The sequence below is a fragment of the Callorhinus ursinus genome, unplaced genomic scaffold, assembly GCF_003265705.2.
Source record: "Callorhinus ursinus isolate GAN/ISIS: 27379988/994484 unplaced genomic scaffold, GSC_fseal_2.0 scaffold9, whole genome shotgun sequence".
Lineage (NCBI taxonomy): Eukaryota > Metazoa > Chordata > Mammalia > Carnivora > Otariidae > Callorhinus > Callorhinus ursinus.
Genome location: NW_027397071.1, coordinates 57796988 through 57814567, shown reverse-complemented (window position 1 = coordinate 57814567; position 17580 = coordinate 57796988). Strand labels below are relative to the sequence as shown.

General features: G+C 55.8%; 1 protein-coding gene across 1 annotated transcript; it reads left to right on the top strand.

Annotated features, from left to right (window-relative positions):
- The first annotated feature begins 877 nt into the window (after window positions 1–877).
- On the top strand, window positions 878–10704 carry BSND (barttin CLCNK type accessory subunit beta). The gene is made up of 4 exons (XM_025871862.2): window positions 878–1054; window positions 6846–6940; window positions 8802–9071; window positions 9937–10704. The coding sequence occupies exons 1-4, from the start codon at window positions 878–880 to the stop codon at window positions 10349–10351; spliced, it is 957 nt and encodes a 318-aa protein (XP_025727647.1). The 3' UTR covers window positions 10352–10704.
- The last annotated feature ends 6876 nt before the right edge of the window (window positions 10705–17580 follow it).

Sequence of the window (17580 nt, the reverse complement as noted above, 5' to 3'; positions counted from 1 at the left end):
GAGTATGCTGCCCCTCGGCAGAGGAGCCAGAACCCACGCCCTGGCCACCAGGGCCCGCACTTTTAATCTTGATCCACAGTGAGGCAGTATCACATGGTGGCTAGGCGAACGGTCTCTGGGTTCCACTTCCAGGGGCTCTGCCATTTCCACCTATATGACCTTGGGCACTTTACCCCGCCCCATCCTCCTCTGTAAAGTGGAGATAGTAGTAGTTGCCTCACGGGGTTCCCTTCGTTGAGTTAATACCTGTACCACATGGACAACAGTGTCATGCCTGCAGCCACTGTCCAATAAATAGGAGCTATTACTCCTTAATCCCAGATGGGCCCACGACCTTGAAGAGTCCAGAGTGCTTCAGGATCCTCAAACACTGGCCCATGGGATCCTGGAACCTTCCAGCGGCATTCTAATGTCTTTTGGCTGTGGCATTGTACCCTGCTTCCCTGGTCGGACGGCACGGGGCCACCTGTCCAACCCAGCTCGGCCCCACACAGGCAAATGAGGTGATGTCAAAGCCTTGGCTGGGGCCCAGCCCCTGAAACCTCCCCCTCTCCCTCCTTCCCTCATGTTTTCCCTCATTCAGATTCACACACACACACACACACACACACACACGCACGCACGCTCCGGCTGGGCCCAGAGGGAAGGTGAGAGGGAGCGAAGGTGGGGGTGTGTGGCACAGGGCCACCGAAGCGTAGCTCCTCCAGCCTGGTGAATGGTGCCCCCAACTGCCGCTGACCCTGGAGGGAGCGCCTGCCTTCAACTGGAAGCCCCGATCTGCAGCGATCCCTGAGCCTCATCCTTCTCTGTGTGAGCGTGTGCAGGCATCCACACGGGTTCGCCAGCCACCCTCACCCCCAGGCCCGGCCAGGCAGCCATGGCCGACGAGAAGACCTTCCGCATCGGCTTCATTGTGCTGGGGCTCTTCCTGCTGGCCCTCGGCACGTTCCTCATGAGCCACGACCGGCCCCAGGTCTACGGCACCTTCTACGCCATGGGCTGCGTCATGGTGATCGGGGGCGTCATCTGGAGCATGTGCCAGTGCTACCCCAAGGTAGGTGGTGGCGGCCTCGGGTGGGCTGCAGGCCCGGGCCCAGGAGGGTCCTATTCTGGGTCTAATCCCCCATCTTTCACTGGTCTTTCCATCCTCCCCTCTTCTACTCTCTTTTCTTACCTTTGCCCTCATGAGCAGCCCTCCCTCCATCCCTCCCTCCGTCCCTCCAGGCCTCCCTCCCTCTGTCCCTCCATCCATCTCTCCCTCATCATAAGGACTGATCAGAAGCCCCCTGGGTCTGGAGCCCTGACCATGAGGGAGACGCAGGGAAGCCCAACACATAATCATGTGCTTGAAACCACAGCTAAGGAGTGTTTGCTGCCTGCCAGGCACTCCTGCTTTCACGGAGTATGTAGTTCATCCTCACCCAGAACTTTCTGGTACCATCTGTAGTTCATTTCACAGTGGAGAAACACTAGGCTCAGAAAGGTGAGGTCCCACAGCTCCCAAGTGTCAGAGTTGGGGTTGCAGCTCAGCTTCATGTGACTTAAAGCACAAGCCTCCCCCTCGGAGGGCTTGCCCTGTGTCCCAGAGCTGCTGAGAGTTCCGAGGAGGGTCAGCCGCCACCTTGCCCGCATAGGTGGGGCAGCGCTCCGTTCTTCTGTTTAATGTATTCCTAGCCTTCTGAGTGACTTAGTGATGAGAAGAGCACTGGTTTGGGAGCCTGATTTCTAGTTCCAGCTCTGTCTCAAACTCTGTGACCTTTGTCTTTCTGAACCTTGGTTTCTTTCATCTGTAAAATGGGCCCCAAGCTCCTATTTCTCCCAGCCCCCCCGAGTTACTGTGAAGATCAGAGAAGATGTGTTTTGTAAACGGTAGGGTGCTGTATTTAGGAGAAGGGCTTCCAGTCTCACTGTTACCGGTTCTCCCAACAATGCCTGTACCATGTCAGGTGTTGTAATCCTTCATGGCCCAGAGAGGATGAGTGACTTTTCCAAGGTCACACAGCTGGTCAGACAGACCCAGGGAGACAAGGAGAGAACTTGGGCTCTGTCTCTAACTGCCCGGAAGACGTCGGTCAAGTGCCTTCCCTCTCTGAGACTGTTTCCTCATTTGTACGAAGTGTGTGTCAGGAAGAGGGGTGGGAGAGTGGGTGCATCGAAGGGCCCTGTGGGTCCTGACGTGTAGGGATGTAGGGCTCCAGACCCCGGGCAGCCCCCGTGACCTGCAGCCCCCTCCTACCTCCCACCTGGGCGGCTGGGTTCAGGGGTTCCGGAGAGGAGGGAGGAAGCTCCTGGGGGCCTGGGCCCGGCTCTCCCCAGCCCTGCCCCCTTCCATGGGCCAGCCCTGGGCTGTCAGGGCGTTCGGTGCCGGGGCAGTCTGGACTGGTTTGTAGCCATTTCCCGAGCGGTTTACAGTCAACTAGCCTCTGTCTGTGCAATGTCCTGAGCGCGGGTCATGGCGAGAAGAGGCCCCTGGGGCCCAAGCCACCTGCGTCGCCACCTCTGTTGTCACCCTCCCGGTGAGGAGGCAGGATCCTGGGGCCCGGCAAGGGGACAGCAGGGCTGTGGAGGGCCGTGACTTCTTGTCCTCTCCCCCCTTACCAGAGGTGGCTCTGGAGGGGGCGGGGGGTGCAGAGGGACCCGGTGGCAGTGGCGGGTGAGGGAGAGAGGGAGAGGGAGTCCTACTGGGTATTAATGAGTAACTGTTGATAGATTCACGTGTTCAGGTGCTGGGGGGGCAGCAAGGCAGGGGAGAAACAGCGCTCACTTTCGTGTCCCAGGCCCAGCTTTAAATCCCTCCTCCCTCTGCCCCTCTTCGCTGACCTTGGCAGAGCCTTGCACGGCCTGGTGTGGGGAACCAGTGGGGTCTCGTCTGTGGGGGGCCGGTGTCACACACATTGTCCTCAGGGCTGGTGTTTGTGGCGTTGGGCAGGTCTCCGTATGTGTGTGCAGGGGTGTGAGCGCTGGTGTGGGTCTGTGTGGGTGTGTGTCTCAGAGACGCAAGCAAGGAGGGAAAGCATGTTGTGGACCCGTGAGGTGTGCTGGAGCGAGGAGCCCTGTCTCCCACATTGTCTCAGTGCCTGGCCCTCAACAGGTGCTGGTGCCCATCCCCCCCCCAGTGCCCCCCAAATGGGAATTTTCTGGATTGAAAGAAATATAACTATAAGGGAATGGAATCAGCCAATTAAGATAGAAGAATAACATGAATTGAGCTGTCCCTGTCTTTGAGGGACTGGGAATCTTGTTGGGGAGACAGTGTTCTGCCTGATGGGGAGGGAGTAGGCTTCGCGGAGAAGATGAGCTGGCCTTTGTAGGCTAAGTAGAAGTTCGCCAAGCAGAGAAGATGGGGAAAGACTTTCTAAGAAGAAGGAACAGCACGATCAAAAGAAGGAGGTAACAGCAAGGAGAGTGGGTCGACACGGCTGCTGCACGTGGGGGCTGGAAGGAAGGTGGAGACAGAGTGGGCTCAGCTCCGCAGGGCCTGGGATGCTGTGCTAAAGAATGTGGACCTTACCCTTCAGTTGATGAGACAAGAGAAGGACATGATTAGCTTTGCAGTTCAGGAAAGTTATCAGGCTGACATCTGAGAAGAGGAAGGTTTGGGGGTAACCAGGCCAGAGGGGGAGGCTCCTTCACGGGGCCAGGTGAGAGATGATGGGGCCCTGGACCAAGGCAGCATTTGAACCCAAGGCTGCAGGAACCGAGAAGACATTGCTCATTCATCATATGTTCCGTCCCTGCTGTGGCTGGATATAGGACTGAGCTTCTGCTGAGCTTATCTCATTGAATTTCTGAAGTAGACTTGGTCAGATGTGGTGATCAGCTGGACCTCAGGCATGAGAGAGGAGGAGGAATTGGGGCAAAGCTGGAAGATGAGCCAGGCAGGGATGCTGTGTCCATTGGCTGGGATGGGGCAGGGTTGCTGGGAGAAGGGAAGGGTTGGCAGAGAGAGCAGGGCCTCTCCCTGTCTGGCTTCTGTTTCTACCCACAGTTCCCCTAGACCCCTCTCCTGCCTACTCCACTGGAATCCAGTACCAGGCCCCTGATTGGTGGTTGATGGATCTGTCTTCTCCATGGGTATCCCTCACTCCCTCTGCTCCCTCCCTTTGGGGACTGTTCGGTGCTCTGACTACACACAAATCTGTCTGGGTACTCTCCTCCTGAGAACTCCTCCAGGGCTCCCACTGCTTCTGGGTAAAGACTGAACTCCTTAGTCTGATGTTCGGGGTCTTCACAGTCTGGTATCCCCTCGTCAGTTTCAACTCTGTCCCCCTCTCTTGAAAGGACTTGTGTTCTAACATGCTCCAGCCTTTCCTTCTCCCTCAGGCTTTTCAGTGCGGTGATAATGCCGATGATGTATTTGGTGATGATGATGGCAATAGTGATGATGATAGTGGTGATGGTGATGCTGGTGATGGTGGTGATGGTGATGATGATATAATGGTGTTGATGGAGATGATGGTGATGGTGATGATGATGATACGATGATAATGTTGATGGAGATGATGATGGTGATAGTGATGGTAATGATAGGATGATGATGTTGATGGAGATGATGATGGTGGTGGTGGTGGTGGTGATGGTGATAATGATGATGGTATGATGATGTTGATGGAGATGATGGTGGCAGTGGTGGTGATGATGGTGACGGTTATAGTAATGGTGATAATGTTGATGGAGCTGATGATGGTGATGGTGATGGTAATGACAGGATGATGATGTTGATGGAGCTGATGATGGTGATGGTGATGGTAATGATAGGATGATGATGTTGATGGAGATGATGACGGTGGCGGTGGTGATGGTGATGGTTGTAGTAATGGTGATAATGGTGATGGTAGTGGTGATGGTGATGATGGTGATAATGATGATGATATGATGATGTTGATGGAGATGATGGTGGCAGTGGTGGTGATGATGGTGACGGTTATAGTAATGGTGATAATGTTGATGGAGCTGATGATGGTGATGGTGATGGTGATGATAGGATGATGATGTTGATGGAGATGATGACGGTGGCGGTGGTGATGGTGATGGTTGTAGTAATGGTGATAACAGTGATGGTGGTGGTGGTGGTTGTGGGCATAGTGATAATGATGATGATGGTGAGGAGGAGAAAGGGGAGAAGGTGGTGACTGGGCCATGAGGTAATGAGGCAGAGGAAGGGGCAGCTTCTAAGAAGTACAGAGCCAGCTGGCAAGTGCAGGGTATCCTTGGTGGGTGTGGAAGATACCAAGATCCCTGCCTTATTTCTAGACATTTGAGAGAGGCTTACTCCTCATAGGAGTTCTAAGAGCCCCTCCATCCATCATTCCCTTCCTCCCAGCAGGATGGAGCTTTTCTGGTGCAGACAAGTGTCTTTTACTCATCATGCTCTGTAGGAAGAGATAAAAGGGGCTGCTATTTTTGACCCTGGTATAACACAGTGGGGTCTTGTCACATATTTGTTGAACAAATTTTCAGTTGAGGAGAGCAAGACTCAGAGAGGTCAGATAACTTCATCTTCAGTAGCATCGAACTCTGGTTTACTGAGCAGCTACCATGTGCCCAGCATTGTGCTGGGGGCTTCCTTATACAGTATCTCCTGGGATCCTCACAACAACCCCAGGAGACAGGTATTGCTGGCCTCATTTAAAAAAATTGTGGTAAAATACCCATAACATAAAATTTACCGTCTTATCATTTTTAAGTGTACAGTTCAGTACTGTTCTTTTAAATATATATATATATATATTTATTTTTTAGTAATCTCTACACCTAATGTGAGGCTCAAACCCACAACTCCCAGATCAGGAGTCACATGCTCCACCAGCTGAGCCAGAGGGGTGCCCCTACAGTTCAGTAGTGTTAATTAAATGCACCCTGTTGTGCAACTGATCTCCAGAAGTCTTTCCATCTTGCCAAACTGAAATTTTATACCCATTAAAGAATAACTACCCACCCCCCTCCCTCCAGTCTGTGGCAACCACCGTTCTACTCTCTATGAACTTGACTATTGTGGGTACCTCATGTAAGTGGACTCCTACAGAATATTTCTTTTTGTTGTTAGCTTATTTCTTCAAGGCTCATTCATGTTGTGGCATGTGTCAGAGCTGCCCTCCTTTCTAAGGCCAAGTAATGGTCCACTGCATGTATGTGCCACATTTTGTTTAACTCTTCAGCTGTTGTTGGACACTTGGGTTGTTTCCGCTTTTTGGCTGTTATGAACAATGCCGCAAATCTCTCTTTGAGGCTAGCCCCTTTTACAGAGAGGCACACAGAGGCCCCGAGAGGAGAGATGACCTGCCCAATGAAGGAATCTTCCCTAGTCTCCTGGACCCCAAGAGCAGCACTCCTTCTGTCTCATCCCACGGCCTCCTTTATGACCTGCCTTCCCTCTGCCACCAGGTCCCCGCCCCATGTGCTGCACCTGCAGAGACCCCCTGATCCCTGAAAGTTCTAGTACAGGGACTGGGGGGTGCAATTTCAGCCGTTCACTTCCCTGTCCCCCACCACAGCCTGACACTCACTCACCAGATATGGATGAAGCCCCTATTCCGTGCCAGGCACATTCTGGGCACTGGACCAGGACCCTGGGAAATGACAAAATACCACCTCCTCGGGGGCAGGGATGTTTGTTTTGTTTGCTCATTGTTGCCCCCAGTGTCTGGAAGACTGCCTGGCACACAGCTGGTGCTCAATAAATGTCTTTTGGGTGAATGAAGAGCCAGGTGGGAACAAGAGCCCAGAGGTGCATCCACCCACTGGTGCTGGGCCCTGAGCAGATCCCTCTGCTGTCACAAAGGGAGGCCCTCTGGGTCAGGATGGGGGTGGGAGCCACAAAGAAGCCTTCTTTCCTTGCCCTGCAGATCACCTTCATACCTGCTGACTCTGACTTCCAAGGCATCCTAGCCCCAAAGGCGCTGGGCCTGCTGGAGAATGGGCTTGCTGCTGAGATGAAGAGGTAGGGGCCAGGCTCTCCAGGGCGGGGGTGGAGCCGGGGGAGCCCCTCAGGCCATCTCCTCTTCCAGCAGAGGGTGATGGAGTCGGGTGGGAGGGGTGGGGGTGGTCTCCTCCGCTGGCTCCAGCTCTCTGCCTTGCCTCCTCACTTAATGAGAGCATGCTATTGGAAATCAGGATTGTTTCAAACTCTCAGTTCTACGAGGTAGGCATTATTATCCCCATTTTAAAGATGAGGGACTTTGTCCTGTCTTAGAGTGAGTTCGTGGCAGACCAAAATCAAAAACCGGTGTGGCCGCAGATCCCAAACAGCTTTGACGGCTCCCATGGCGAACAAGGGGCATGTTGATGGCCAAGCACAGCCCTGCGGCTCTCCACTTACAGGCTGTGGGATTTGGGGAACGCAACTCGCCTCTCTTGCCCCACCTATAAAATAGGGGCACTGATCACACCTTTCTCCTAGGGCTTCGGGGGGGCTGAGGGAGTTAATATAAGCAAAGCACTAAGAACAGTGTCACCGTTAGTAAGACGTGCTTCCTATCAGCCTGAGATCCAAGCGGGCAGTTTGCCTCATTACTTCCTTCAGTCCTCATAGGAGCCCTGTGAAGTGGGGGGTGTCAGGCCCTTTACACCGAGGAGGAAACTGAGGCTCAAGAAGTATAATCACAGGGCACCTGGGTGGCTCAGTCAGTTAAGCGTCTGACTCTTGATTTCGGCTCAGGTCACGATCTCAGGGTCGTGAGATCCAGCCCCACATCCGGCTCCGCACTGGGCTTGGAGCCTGCTTGGGATTCTCTCTCCCTCTCTCCCTCTCCCTCTGCCCCTCCCCATCTCTGTCTTTCTCTCTCTCTAAAACAAACAAGCAAACCAACAAAAAAAGTAAATTCATGGGCCTCAAACCTCACAGGGAGTCAATGACGGACCAGACCAGACCTGCCTCCCTGGAGGTGCCAGGCCTGGCTCACCAGGACACAGCAGCGAGCACTCTAGCCCTGGATGGGAGTGGGACCAACTGCCCTCTCCACGCCTGGAGGCTGTGACTCTGCTCAGAAGGCCGGGCTGCAGGTCCAGGGTCTGTGGCCAGGGTTCTGGAATTCTCTACTTTGCTTGGGGAAGGAGGCAGTGATGATATTTTCTGTTCCTGGCATACAGAGTGACCACATGTCCCCAGGGAAATGAGGTGGCTAGCCCCTGGGTGGGCATAGGACTGCACGGAGCTAAGCTCCGGGCTCCTCCTGTGTGATCTTGGGCAAGGGGTCTAGTCCCTGCACCTCACTTCCCGGAGGGGCTATAGAGAGCAAAGAGAAGGGGACGGCTGGAGCCCCAGCACTGCCACCTGGTGTCTGAGGCACGCAGGGCAAGCCAGCCCAAGTCTCCCAGTTACCGTGGGGATCTGATGAGGCGCCTGACGCAGCCTGGCAGGCAAGGAGCACTCAGTAACTGGGATAGTGCTGCTGTGTCCTCATCCGAACTCCGGGCACGAGCACTCTGCTTTATGGTGCAGAATCAATGCGATGGTAGGCATGGACTTTTAGCTCACCGTCTGTAACACAGCACACTCTCAGTCAAGGCGAACTGGCCTGCATTTCACAAGTGGACTCCTGGGGTTAACTTTGGAGACGTGGAGTGAGAGGAGAGGTGACTGGTCTGAGAGTCTAAGCTCTGCCACTCTTTGTTGGGCCTCAGTTTCCCCATGCATGAACTGGGTACAGTTACATCCCCCAAAGGCTTGAGATCAGGGGAGACCAGATGTCCAGAGCAGGAGGGTGGGGGGCAGGGGGACAACACCGCTGTCTCCTCCTGTGAGGCCTGCTAGGTGGACTCACCTGCCTGTTTTTCTCTGCTCTCTGCTGTGCCCTGCCCAGCCCCCAGCCCCCATACGTCAGGCTGTGGGAGGAGGCCGCCTATGACCAGAGCCTGCCCGACTTCAGCCACATCCAGATGAAGGTCATGGGCTACTGTGAGGACCCTTGCCCGCTGCTGGCCCCCCAGCTGGGACAGCCACAGCTGGGAGCCAGTGATGGAGGAGAAGGTGGCCCCCATGATGCTCAGGGCTGGATGGAGGCTGCGGTGGTCATCCACAGGGCCTCAGATGAGGACGAGGGAGAAAGCAACCCAACTCCAAGCAGGCCTGGGTGAGTGCTCAGAGTGCAGGGGCGGGGGTGCTACCCAGTTCTGGCGTGAAGCAGGCAGGGCTGTGGGCCACTCAGGGTCAATTGGGGACGTTTGGGAGTAGTGAGGGCACGGGGGTGGGGAGGCCCTGAGAGGCAGTAGGTAGAGCAGACGCACGAGTCTGGCTTAGTTGGCCAGGCCTGGGTTCGAATCCCAGCTCCTCTGCTGTGTAGCCTTGGCAAGGTTCTTATCCTCCTGAGCCTCAGTTTCCCCATGTGGGAACAATCACTCCTGCCTCAGAGGGCTGTTGTGAGAACTGGGACAGTGAGTTCAAATCTGGACTCTGTCGCTGATGTGCTCTGTGACGTCTGGCAGGTCACTCGCGCCCACCCTGTCCCTGGCTGGTAATGAACTAGGTTCCTCATTCATCCATTTACTCACTCACCCCACCAAGAATGCTGGGCACCTACTCCCTGCCAGACCTCAATGGCCCCCACCCTGCAGGAGCTCCCAGTCCGATGGGGGAGGTGGACGAGGGAGCAGAAGGTGACACCTTTTGTGGGGGGGGCTGAGGGCCCACAGGAGACCCCTGAGTGGCCAAAGAGGCAGGGGAAGAACCTGGTTTGGATCATAACATAATGCCCATTGCTTGAGCACCTACTGTGTGCCAGGCATTGTGCAAAGGGCTTGGCACACGCTATGTGCTGTAATCCTTGGAGACAACCATAGGAGTGAGTACGATGATGTTCCCCCACTTTGTAGGGGAGGAAACTGAGGCCCAGACAGGTGAACTCACCTACCACTGGGCCTTGCAGCTAGTGGCTGAAATTTGGACCTGGGCAGTCTGACTCAGGGCAATCCTGGCTCTCTGGGCTTTTGTTCCTGCAGCCTCCAGGCCTGTCCCCAGGGACCTGCACCCTTGGCTTCCTTCCAAGATGACCTGGACGTGGGCTCCGATGAGGGCAGCAGCCCCAACCCCTCTCCACCGGAGGGGGAGGAGCCTCACTGCCCGCCTCGGGAGCCCCGGGCCTGCAAGTGCCAGCTGGACCGCTTCCACGACTTTGCCCTGATCGACACCCCCACGGCAGAGGGTGCGTCTCCAGGGGGCCAGCGGCGGGACACTGCCCTGTCCAGCTACTGGCAGCCATCCCGGGGGATGAAAGAGGAGGAAGAGAAGGCTTCAGACCCAGGTTCAGAGCAGTCAGAGCGGGAGGAGGAAGACTTGTACTATGGGCTGCCGGACAGCCCTGGGGACCCCCTCCCGGACAAGGAACTGGGCTTTGAGCCCGATGCCCAGGCCTGAGATGCATCTGCTCCCTGGGTTCTAGCCCTGCACCACTGCTAACCCGCATGCGACCTCACAGGGCCTCAGTATCCCCTGTCTGCGCAATGGGGTTATGTGGAGGTTCATGCCAGACAGCGGGCCCGAGACCACTTGCAGTGCTCAAGGCGGTGCCTAGGGATGGGGTGCTTGCTGTCCGGGCTCTCCCACTGTTCACTTTCTTTGGGGAAGTGTTGAAGGTAAAATAGGATTCACTGAGAAGAACTGCAGCCGCTGGGGCCCTCGAGAGCCTCTTCTGCCTCCCCACGAAGCGGGCCTCTGAGCAAGACCATCCTTGGTGCTACCGTCTGGTCCTCTGTGAAGGCCTCTCAGGGTTCCCGGTCCTATGGAGTCTTGTTGCCCGCCCTGCCCCGATGTTCCCTCCCCTGCCCCACACCCAGGTGGATGGTGGGATCCGTCTTCACTCAGAGCTAAGCACGTCCATCCTGCCCACATCCCTCCTGTGGCTCCCATCACCCCAGATCCAAAACCTTCCATGCCTCACCTCTGCGGCCCTCCCGACTTTCTCCCTGGTCAGCCCCGTGCCACAACCTCTGCTCTCCCTCCCGCTCCCCTAAGCCCGTCCCAGGCTGACCCCTCCAGCAGCATGCACTTTGCTTCTTTGTCTGTCTGGCAAATTCACGCTCATCCTTCAAACCCCAGCACAGATGCTCCTCCTCTGAAAGCTTTGCCTGATGTCACCACCTCCCGGAACAAGTTCCTTCTGGCTCCTCTATGCCACCTTCGGGCCTTGTACGTTGATTGCTGGAGCGTGACCACCTGCTCAAGGCTAGACCTCTGCTCTGCTCACCTCCGTAGCTCCTGTGCTCAGATCAGTGGTCATCGAAGGCTGACAAAACTGACCAGAGCCTTTTGCAGATGATGCCCCCACCCCCTAACTCTTAGACTCCCAGGCTCTTTACCCTCAGGCAGTCAAACCTCCGAAGGGCATGCACCCGAGTCACAAAGGCAGGCAGAAAGCCCGCAGAGAGGCCCCCTTCCCTGCAGAACACATCTGCATTGGCTGAGGATGGGGGGTGAAATGAAGCCTCCTGGCTTGATTCAGTTTGATTCGGGTGGTGTTTACTGAGCACTACTGTGTGCTGCACACTAAGCTGGGACTTTTAGGGGGAGAGAGACGTGAACTGATAAGGTTCTTGCCCTCCAAGAGCTTACCATCTACTGAGCTTGGTGCCTTGTAAGTTAGGGACGGAATGCAGAGTGCAAACCGAGGAGGGAGCAGAGCAGTTAGAAATGGACAGTAGCGTTCAGAGACGGCGGAGTGACAACCACATAACCACCTGGCCCATCGAATGCAGGGACAGATGGCTCAGGCTGCCTGAGCAGGCCCTGAAGATAGCACTGTACCGCGGCTCCACGGTGCCATGCTTGGATCGGGCTGATCTGTGCAAGGCGCCGGCGCACCCCAGCGTGGACGGCAGGGGCTTTAGAGAAAGGGGCGGCAGCACACCTCCCACCAGGTCTGCGCACGCAGAACTTGCCCCCGGGCCCACTGGGAGGAGGAGGCCTTCATCGAGGCCAGGCCTCTGGGTGTGGGGTGCGGATCTCAGCCGACGGCAGGGGCTGCCCCCTGTGCTGAGTCAGAAGTGCACGCCCCTGGCTGCCTGGGTGGCGCCGTTGGTTAAGCCTCCAATGCTTGGTTTCGGCTCAGGCCCTGGTCTCAGGGTCATGAGACCAAGCCCTGCATCAGGCTCCACACTCAGCACAGAGTCTGCTCAAGACTCTCTCTGCCCTCCCCCCCACCAATAAAATAAACAAGTAAAATCTTAAAAGAAAAATTAAAAAAAAAAATGAAGTGCACACCCCTGGAAACACACTCCTCTTTCATTCTGGGTCATTACTACCTCCAGTAGGAAAGCCTCTTTAGTGAGGGGTGCCCCCAGGCGCATGCCCTCTGCTGTAACGTGGTGCCGCTAATGGCCCCGAGACAGCAGACACAGCAAGGTGTCCCATGTTCCTGCACCCTGCTTACTAAGGCAGGGGTGCAGGTGACCTGCATCAGAAGGGCCGTCTGGGCAAACAGCTAAAATAAAGTTTTCAGTGTTTAAAGGGGTCACTTTCACCTGCAAATTCTTTTATGTGAAACCACCCGTTCCCCCCCGGGCACGCTAAATAGGGCATCGTGCCTGGCAGGCACTGTGGGCACTCTCTGGAAAGCGAATGCCAAGCACGGGGCATGACCACGCGGGACAGCTGTGTGGTACAGAAGCTCAGGGGTGGCCCGGCACCCCTGAATCACAACTGCAGCGCATTCCCCAGACCTCACCAGAGAACCCAGAGCCCCGAGCTGCAAGCCCGCCAGCAGAGAGGCTCACCCTGTCCTAGGGAGTGGCACGAGACAGGGGTGGGGGCGCTCGGGGCGGCAGAGAGAGATGGCAAGATTCAGGCTTTGCCAGTCCTGGCTCCCCCCACATCCTGCAGCATGATGGGGAGCCCGTACGCCTGGTCTGCCCTGGACAGTCCTGGTTCATGCCCACTGTCCTTGCTCACTGACTCTTAGTGCACCCTTTCACTATCGAAGTCATCCCACTTGGATGATAAATGATATATTCACCCTATGCTGTGAACTTGGGCAAGTCTGGTTGCCTCTGGGGCAAAAGGGAGGTGACGACCCCCTGCCTTCGACTTCGGCAGAGTTAGGCGGTGGGGGTATTTGACAGAACCCATCTGCCAATGCCCTGCAGGAGAGGGCCACTAGGAGCTCACCCCTAGTTAATAGTTGGGTTTATTACTCATGGCAGTGAGGGGGACGGACCCCATGGGAACTGTGTCTCAGAGGGCATGAAAAGGGGCTTCCTGAGAGTTAGGGGATGTGAGGGAGGGTCTGGGGAAGCGGGGCTCTGCACCATGCTGGATACTGTTGGGAAGCCGGGCTAAGTCTGTGATTAGTCAATGTGATCCAGAAGGAGGGAAGGCTAGGCCCAAGCTGAAGCTGTCGTTGGCAAAGGGGCGGCAAGCACAGCCCAGCCAGGAGAAGGCGGTGTGGGCATCGTGCGGGTTCATGCTTGCCTGCGCTCAGCTGTGGCTCCTGGGGGGTCGTGATTTGCCAGCATGGTCACAGCGTGGCCTTGCCTGATGCTGATGTACCGTGGAATTGTTCGTGGTCAACAGGACACCAAGGCCGAGCTGCGAGGGCCGGGCTGGCCCCTGGCTGCCGAGCTGCTGTTCTTCCTCAGGGCTTGCTGCTTGGGGGCCCCCGCCCCGGGGCTTGCTAGTGACTGTGGGGGATGTGGGGGGTGGGGAGGAGATCATGCTGCGGGGTTCGTTTGAAAAGAAGGGTCTGCCGCTTTTTAAAAGTTTGAAGAGCAAGGGGGCAGAGGGGCTCTCATTCCATTCTGCTCTGAGCTCCCCAAACTCCATGATCTGCCTCGCCGGTTTGTTACACCTGAAATCCCACTACCATGCTCTGTTCCCTTGGCCTTGACAACTCTCAGTCTCCTCTAAGAGCACGGGTCTCTGGGATTGCCCCTCTCATTGGCTGATGAGCTGGGAGGAGGGCCAGGTCTTCCTGCAGGTCCAGGGCTGGGGGTGGCGCTGAACGGGCCTGAGGCCACGGCAAGCCCTGGGATGTCAGCCCTCAGCCCCAGGCTCCAGATCCGTGTACCATGGCAGAAATTCCTGCTTTTTTCACCCTCCGGTCAGGTCAGGGGGACTTTGGAAGTTTCCACTCTCTGGGGAGGAAAAGGCCCCGGAGGCATAGTCCCTGCACTTAACTAAGAAAGACAGTGGTCCCCGGGGGCAGTGAGCTTGCGCTTGCCCTGACATTGGGCACGTTGCAGCCTCCCTGGGTTTCTGTCCCTGTTCGCCATGTGATTAGGTGGAGGTGGACACGATTTCACTTCTATTCCCAGTCCTTAAGCGCTGTTTCGGTTGCCCTCATGCCTATTACCCCACTGGTCCTCACGGCAGCCCTGGGGAGAGATCTGTGAACCCCATGCTGTACGTGTTTGTTCCAAATCCTGGACTCTGGAGTCAGAAAGACCTGGGCTTGCACTCAGCCTCTGTCAGTTCCTTGCTGTGTGACTTTGGACAAGTCACTGCCCCTCTCCGAGGCTCAGTGTCCACATTTGTCCAGTGGGGAGGATGTTTTGGAGGAGAATTGATATTACGCTCCTGGCACATAGCAGGTGCTTGAACAACATCAATATGCCCGTCCTTTCCTCTCTGGGTCTCCGCTTCCTTCTCTGCACAAAGCGGATCAACTCTGTCCTGCTTACAAAGTGGCAGTAGGTTGAGTGGATTCCCAGTAAGATGATGCATGTGAAAGCTCTTTGCAAAGGACACAGACATCTATGCTGTGCCAGGTGGTGAGGGGCAAGTAAGCTGACGGTGAGCGGCAGGGAGCTAAGGCTCCTCCTTCAAGGTACCTCCTGCAGGAGCAGGAGCGGGAGGAAGGAGCAGCGCGTTGAGCGAGAGTGGTGGTGTTCCAGGAGCAAGGAGGAGCAACAGGATGGCTTGTGTCGGCCCGACCCGGCAGCAAACAATGCTACTGAGCATCTGCAAGTGTCAGGTGCTGCATGTATACTAGCTCTCTGAACTGAATTCTCCCTCCGGCGCTGAGAGGCCGGCATCCCCTGGGGCAGAGCTAGGATTCACACAGAAGTCCCCTGAGCCTAGGCTCTTCGTGATCCTACACTCTTTGCCACACATGTAGCATACCTGCTAGGCTCTGCTCGCCTGATCTCATTTCAGTCTCAAGACCTGCAAGGTTGGTGTGTTGTCCCCATTTAACAGATGAGGAAACGGGCTCAGAGAAGTTGAGGAATGTGCCCATCCTCCCAGAGAAGGGCTAAATGGAGGAGAGGACGTATAGCTGTGAAAGGCTTCCATTCCTGGCAGGAATTATCCAGTAGCTCCAGGTCCTTCCAACCCTACTGAGGACAGGAGAAAGACACATAGCAATACATGAGGCAGCAAGGTTCCATTGAGCACCTACCTACCTGTGCCTTTCCCTGCGCTAGAGCTGAGGGCAGACATGGCCCTGCTCCCACACCGTCCATGACTTCCCTATTGCCCATGGCATAAGGGCAGAATCTTCAGCCTGGTGTTGGAGGCCCTTCGCGACCTGCCCCACCTGCCCTTAATGGCCGACTTGGTCACCACTCCCCGGGGCAACAGCCACTGGAAGACCGACCCTTCACACCACGCTGTCTGTTTGTAGGCTCTCTCCTCTGCCTGATGCCCTCCGCCCCTTCTCGATCATCCCTCAAGGCCTGGCTCAAATTCCACCTACTCCTGAGGCCTGAACTGGCCCTCTGTCCCCTTCCAGGACAGAACCCATCTCCACCCCGCCCTCTCCTTGGCATCCTTCCCAAATGGGGCACCCCGCTCTGGTCCCAGCAGTCCTTATGTGACGAGCTCTGCGTGTGCCAGCTTCCCCCCCTGGACTGGGCGGTCCTTCGAGGACAGGGGCCCCTTCCTTGCTATATCTCTATCCCCAGGACTTAGCAAAAGCAAGGGGCAGGAGAGCTGTTGCAACAGAATGGAATTTACCCAAACTGAACCGAACCAGGGGCCTCTGAAGGCTCGCTGGCCCGGGGATGAGGAGTGCTGGCTTGGGCAGCCTGAGTTTGAGACTAGGTTTCCCTCTGGCAAGTTCTGTGACTTTGGCCAAGAGACTTACCCTCTCTGGTCCTGTTTCCTTATCGGTAAAATGAGGTTAATGATATCTACCCAAGAGCACATTGTGAAGATTAGGTGAGATGGGGCATGCAGAGTGCTCAGCATGTGTCTGGTGCCTGGTGAGCCTTCAGTAAATGGTGGTTATCATTACGGTCACTGCTTGCAGAGATGAGGGGAATGTGTATGCGCCGTGGACATCAGCAACCCGTGTGGACTTGGGGCTGCCAGCCAAGCACTGGATCACCAGCACTTCCCTAGTGTAGGTCGAGGGACCCAGCCCGGGGCTTGCAGCATCAGACTTCCCTGGGAAGTTTTCAAAGTCCAGTGTCCTTGAACCACCTCCAGAGAGATCTGGGATGGTCTGAATTTTGAATAAACAAGCCAGGTGAGTCTAAAGTACACAAGGACTTAGTCTTTTGTTTTTAAATGGGTTATTAAGAACTGGAAGAGTTAGAAGGTGACCCAGAGAAGGTGGGGGTTGCAAGCCAGGACTTAAAGAAGAGAATGAAGGGACGAGGGTATCTCAGGCAGAGGGCATTGGTAGAGGCCAAGCCCCACAGGAGAAAAGGAGGAGGAGGTTTCTAGAACACAGGCGAGACTAGCCTGCTGAAGGCATGATGAATGATTCTAGAACACAGGGGAGACTAGCCTGCTGAAGGGATGATGGATGAAGTCAGAGAGGGAGGCTGGAGCTTGGTCATGGAGTTCCTTGAATTCCTAGTGTGAGGCTCAGATTTGATCTGATTGGCAAGTGGGATCCATGGATGGTTCTCGAGCAGAGGAGTGACATGAAGAAAGAAATGTTTAGAGCATATTCTGGTGAAGAGATGCAAAAGAGAAAGGAAGGGAACATACTGATGGCAAGAAGGCTGGCCTGTGGCCTGTGGCCTGTGGCAGGAATTCAGTTTCCAACCTGGCCTGTGAAAGGTGTTTTTTTTCCACCTGTGGTGGTAGTACTGGGTGAATGTCTGGTCAGGACTGAAGCTTGGTGGAGCCAGTGTCCCAGATTCCTCAATGCTGACCGCAAGCCCCGCCGTGCAGAACACCCTGCCGTGGTAGAGGCTGGGTCTTCCGTGCAAGATATCAGAACCCTGGTCAGGCAGTGCCCAGTTCAGAGATCACTTAGGGGGAGGGCAAGGGGGGGCCAGAGAGATGCAGAAAGCGCTCAGGTCAGATAAGAGGTCTCCCAGGTGATTTTTCACAGGGTGAACATTCCCAGACCACCTGCCCATCCTCCACATTGAACCTAAGAAGCGCAGACCTGGGGTGGTGGGTAGGTGGGCGACAGCAGGCTTGGGATGCCTGATCATCCAGCCTGGGGACAGAGAAGGGTAGGGGGAGACTTCATTCTTCCTTCCCTCCTTCATTTATTCTGGCTACAGACGCTCACCAAGCACCTGTTGATGCCACACTGTGTTCCAGGCCCTGGGGCTAGAGAGATGCATCCGACCCATGCCTGTCTGGGGGGCCCCACTCCGGTGGGATTATTGCAAAATGAACAGTGACAAGTTGGTGTGGTCCCTGCTGGGCAGAGGGAAGCACAGTGGGAGTCTGGCCCTCCTGGGGAG

What these genes read in the sequence shown, in the direction of transcription:
- BSND (XM_025871862.2), top strand. Translation starts at nt 878, where the DNA reads ATGGCCGACGAGAAGACCTTCCGCATCGGCTTCATTGTGCTGGGGCTC. An exon ending in TGTGCCAGTGCTACCCCAAG is followed by an intron (nt 1,055 to 6,845) that starts GTAGGTGGTGGC and finishes CTTGCCCTGCAG; the next exon opens with ATCACCTTCATACCTGCTGA. An exon ending in CCAACTCCAAGCAGGCCTGG is followed by an intron (nt 9,072 to 9,936) that starts GTGAGTGCTCAG and finishes TTGTTCCTGCAG; the next exon opens with CCTCCAGGCCTGTCCCCAGG.